General features: G+C 44.4%; 1 protein-coding gene across 1 annotated transcript; it reads left to right on the top strand.

Moving 5' to 3' along the window:
• Nucleotides 1-4,415: 4,415 nt before the first annotated feature.
• Nucleotides 4,416-4,829, top strand: H257_07460 (hypothetical protein; the record flags this gene model as incomplete). Its single annotated transcript, XM_009832998.1, has 1 exon — nt 4,416-4,829. The coding sequence occupies one exon, from the start codon at nt 4,416-4,418 to the stop codon at nt 4,827-4,829; it is 414 nt and encodes a 137-aa protein (XP_009831300.1).
• Between the last annotated feature and the right edge of the window lie 313 nt (nt 4,830-5,142).

The following is a 5,142-nucleotide window of genomic DNA, read 5'->3' as shown; positions in this document are numbered from 1 at the left end:
GAATTTTGTATGTAAAATTCGTCAGGCATGCATTAGTTCGATGGTTGCAGGAGTTTGATGAGTCACTGGAAAGTATTTTGGCTTTAGATTGGTCAGTCGATTGTCTTTTGTCGATTTGGTTCTGCTCATTCGATTGAGCCACCGCACTACACATTCAAATCGACCTCATAATACTAGTAGTAATGCTAGTTTACCTCACCTACTAACGTGGACGCACTTAGACGTTGACTCGCGAATGCACAGACAGCCAAGACGTGGGGTACTTTCAAAGAGGGTTGGAAGCTTCGTGCGGAACTGCACGCACCAGGCTTCCGTAATAATATATTTATTGCGTTATCTAAAATGGCACCTCAGCCAATAGATTTCACGATATTCGAGGGTCTACCGTATTTGTCGTACCTTTGCACATGTAATTAAATTTGAAGAATTTTTTTTAATATTCCATTTGTTTAATATATTTGAGATCACATTGAATTATATAAATAAATTCACGTTTTATATTTCATTGTGCAGATCAGCGAAAAATACTGTAGATGAGACATTATTGTTTGCTAATGCAATTCTTACTTTGAAGTATATCGATAATTGTCAAATATATTGATTTTTAGTAACAACGTAACGAAGTAAGCCGTTGTCCGTAATTAGTATGTTTGAGAATGAGTGTGATTGCAATTAGCATGGATAGAGAATTAGTGTGGCCGTAATTAGTACTATTAATAGTATGGAATGAGAATTAGTATGGATACCATCCATGTAGTACCGCACTTTGACAACTGTGAATTGATGGCCAAGAAATGGCATGTACAATATATGGTTGCAGTGGTTTGCATGCAAGGACAGAGCTGAAAGACGTGGGCTGGAGACCTCACAGCCCACGTCAAGCGAATAGTGGAATATGTGTGTGGGTTGCTTGTTGTTCGTGCTCACGCAATAGGAGTTGTCGTTGCTTGCCCCCTTCGTGAAAACAATGACATAGCGATGTCGTTTCTTAGGGCTGTGCAAGGCCCTTCAAAAACTAATCTAAAAAGAATTCTATGCAATAATTTAAATAAATATTCTTTGTAATTCAGTCCTTGAGTAAATAATCTACAATTGTTCCATATATTAATAAATCGATCAGATTTTTGAAGCCGTAAAATAAATGATTAACTGAACAGCAGTTACTACTGTAGTACTACATTTATTACGAGCGTCAAACTACGGCGCATTATTCCTAGTGTACTTAGTATTATTGCCTTTGATGTCGGCAGCTTTGAACGCCCTACGTGGTATGGCTTTTACCAACCGAGCTTATTCCTGCATTGCTACTTCATTGTCCCAACGTCAAGAATGTAACGTTATGCGCGATTCTTCTCTGTACGAAGGGGGCCATTGGCAACCACCGTTGTGACTTACAGTTAACTACCCGTAGTCGTTGGTCTCAAATATGAACTATGCAGAAAGCGTGCAAGGTACTTCGAAGTATTACGTAGTTCTAGTACAGTACAGAAGTAGTAACGAGCAATACAATGTAGCAAGTTCATTTCATTTTGGATAACAACATATAGTACCCATTGAATATGTTTACTTCGAAGTATTTAAGTTTTGAATTATTCAAATAATTCATTCGCTCTGGACGCAGGGGGAATAAATAATTCAAGAGGGCACGAGGCACATAAATAACTCAGTCCATAAGTCATTCTGAAATGAATGATATTGTTTTCTCGTGAGCACAAATAGGTAAAAAATAGTATTTTCAAAGGCATTGTGCTGTGTGCGTTAACTGTAAGCTACGTTGAGCGCCCAGTTATCCCAGACATCCGGTACAACCTCAATGCTGTGTCCGACGCCAACGCACTTCTAGGCTTTCGCTTCGACGTCCCAAAGTGGTTGAGTGCTTTGTTGGCGTCAAAGGACGGACGGCAAAGGTCTTCATGTCCGGCAAGTTGGTTTGCGACGGACGCCCACGAATTCATTACCTCGCCTTTCTTCGCTTGGAATGGGCGGTCAGTATTCACCTGACGACGAAGCATGACGTCTTGTTTGTCGTTGAAGACGCGGCGGCGCTGAGGTGTCTCCATGCCAATCAACACCTGCACCACCTGCCACTCAAACCTGATTTTCACTTGCTGTAGTACAAAAACCATCGTAGGTACTTTAAATATTATTTGCAAGCTTCAGGATATAACCCTCTATAGCTGGGTATATAAGCATATTGCTTTTAGTTCTAAGATACGGGTTCGAGCCCCGCGCAGGAATTCATTTTTGATCGAACTTCCAACCACTGTTAGGCATCCACGCATGCAGTGAATGATGCTCGTTTGAAAAGGTGCATGAGCCAGCTCTTTTACTGTAACGAGCTTTGCAGCATTATATCAATCGAAACTGTGCATACAAACGCGTGATATTGCTGTTTACAAGAGTCCGACACGTACTGTATACCGATATACTAGTAGGCCTTATACCGTGGTACTACTGAACTTATTGTGCACAGATCCTTTGAGATACTCAAAAGGCATTAACATCCCTTACTGTTAGTGTATCGGTCGGCTTCATTTTCTTGCCATGTCAAGGCACATTATTAGCCCAGTGCAGCTATAGAACATGTGTATCACTAGTACTATACCCGAGTTGACAAAATGTAGGTGCCAACATCACTGTCAAAGGTAACGTTAGGGTGACTTTGTTGACGATGGTACTGTAATCATCGGAATGGTGGTGTATGTGGTGCGAGTACACAGTATCAGTAGTCCTTTTACTTGACGTGACAGAATTAATACTAACGTTAGTACTAGAAGACGAGACACACACAATCAATGTAAGACACGTTTGCATGTATGGTCCGATAAAGGACGGGACTGGGGAGGTAGTGCTGTCGGCATAGTGTAGGGCATACTGCAGAGGAAGCACTTGGGGGGATACTTGTGTAAAGAGTGGCTTGGGGTTGGCGGCGCATGTGGACGGAGAGTAGGCTTTAGATGCTATCACTCTGGAAACGGCCCTTTGTCGTGACAACCAACCACAAGCCCCACAACCAGTAGCAACGAGTCAGTGTGTGCAGCATATCGACTCCCAATGTGCTGAGGCTGAGGAATGTACAGTACACAGTCCGTTGGAGAGGCAAGCAGAGGTTCACAGTATACCATCCTCATACCGTTAGGTGATACCACAATGCCTTTGGCACTCGGTATACATACAACAACGATGAGTTGTTGTAGGCCGAGCGCCGAATGGCACACCATAGGATCATGCATGCACACAGTAGTATGTCGTAGATAGCACTGAAGTTGGTCCTCTTTGAGCACTCATTGATACAATTGTGTTCATAGATGGTACCGCTTGAAGCGACGGCCTCATCATCGTGTGAAAGTGTCAGAGGAGACACCTTCGCGACATTCCCTCGATCATTTGTCGGCGTCACGAATCGTAGCGTCGACAAGTGAGAACATAGGAAACCCCTTCAACTCGCAGCGTAGCCTACGATGCATTTTGTGCATGGTCTGATTTTCGTCACAGCCATCACGACTGCCATCATGGTAAGTCGCAGCAGCTAGCAGAACGATGTTAGGGCCCCAACGCACGTCGTGCCGCCAACTCTTAAGTGTAAACTCGCATACTACCATACGTAGTACATATTCTGTAACAATGATCGGTCGTCCTTACCTCTTGCTTTACTGTACCACTTTCGAAGACATTTCATCATTTCTTGAGCAATTCCCCGATTCAAACAGTTCCACTGTTGTTTTGACCCGAAAAAACTTCTTTGGGCACTCATTGATACAATTGTGTTCATAAGCATTACAGCTTGAAGCGACGGCCTCATCATCGTGTGAAAGTGTCAGAGGAGACACCTTCGCGACATTCCCTCTATCACTTGTCGGCGTCACGAATCGTAGCGTCGACAAATGAGAACACAGGAAAACCCTTCAACTCGCAGCGTAGCCTACGATGTGCATGGTCTGATTTTCAGCACAGCCATCACGACCGCCATCATGTAAGTCGCAGCAGTTTGCAGCATGATGTTAGGGCCCCAACGCACGTCGTGCCGCCAACTCTTAAGAGTAAACTCGCATATACATTGTACTGTAATGGTGATCGGTCGTCCTTACTTCTTGCTTACAACAGGTCAGAGCTTAACTAACTGTACATCCCATATAAACACCAGTATCTGAGAAAATAAACAGTGGGACTTGGTTAGTCAGGGAATTGAACATCATTTCTTATCACGACTTCTTTACTGTACCACGATTAGTCGCAATTTTGATTACTTCGCAGTATACTACACAATACAATAAGTACTTTATCTGCGTCGGACAAAATATACCGGAAAAAAACTGAACATAAAGAAAACGCTGCAGTAGTAACCAAAAAGCACACACCTTTAGTTAAATAACCTAAGGAATTGCCATTTTGATATCTGCTGATCGGACCACACGATGGAGGACACGCATGTACGACGCCGCAAGACGCGGACGCGGATGCCCAACTTTCGTGAGATCAAGCTCATTCGAGACAGAGAGTCCAAGAGAATCATAAGACAGCAATATATTGCCGACTGCAGGGCACTCAAGGACGAACTGGCCGAGTTGACAGGTCGGTTGCGTGCTCTCCAGAACGCACGAACGTCAGTGTCGTCGCTGCCGTGGCATGAAGTAGCCACGTCCATGAGTGAGGCCATGGAAGAAAGTCTCTCGGAATCCAAACGCCTTCAGCTGCATGTGGAGCGCGCTAAGCTCGTGAGCGCTCGTTTGGTGCAGTGGATGCAGTCCTCAATGGCGCTCGACCTGGTCGAATTCGAGAGCGCCAACGACATCCGAAAGTGGGATCTTCCTTGGAAGCAATCCGCATAACCGCAAGACAAACTCGTGTGAACCATCGGGTTGCAATGGCATGCCAAGAAAATGTACTGGACGAGCCACCACCACATGCGCCGGTTCTCCAACTTAGCGGAGGACAGCATGCATGTCCACGTGTCCACGCGGTGCAGCTTTGTGATCATTCAAACGTCGATCGAAGCGGATATGACAAGGGTAGCGAATGCACTGTGGCAAGCCACGCTGGGATTGAAGGCGCTTACGAAGGTACATGCATATATTTGTGCTTTCAGCCAAAAATTGGATATTTGCGCTGATTCACCAAATCCGTCGGTCGATTGTTGTAGTG

This window comes from Aphanomyces astaci (genome assembly GCF_000520075.1).
Source record: "Aphanomyces astaci strain APO3 unplaced genomic scaffold supercont1.15, whole genome shotgun sequence".
In the NCBI taxonomy this organism is placed as follows: Eukaryota; Oomycota; class Saprolegniomycetes; order Saprolegniales; family Verrucalvaceae; genus Aphanomyces; species Aphanomyces astaci.
The sequence above is the reverse complement of the archived record's forward strand: the minus strand, read 5'-3'. Positions and strand labels throughout refer to the sequence as shown.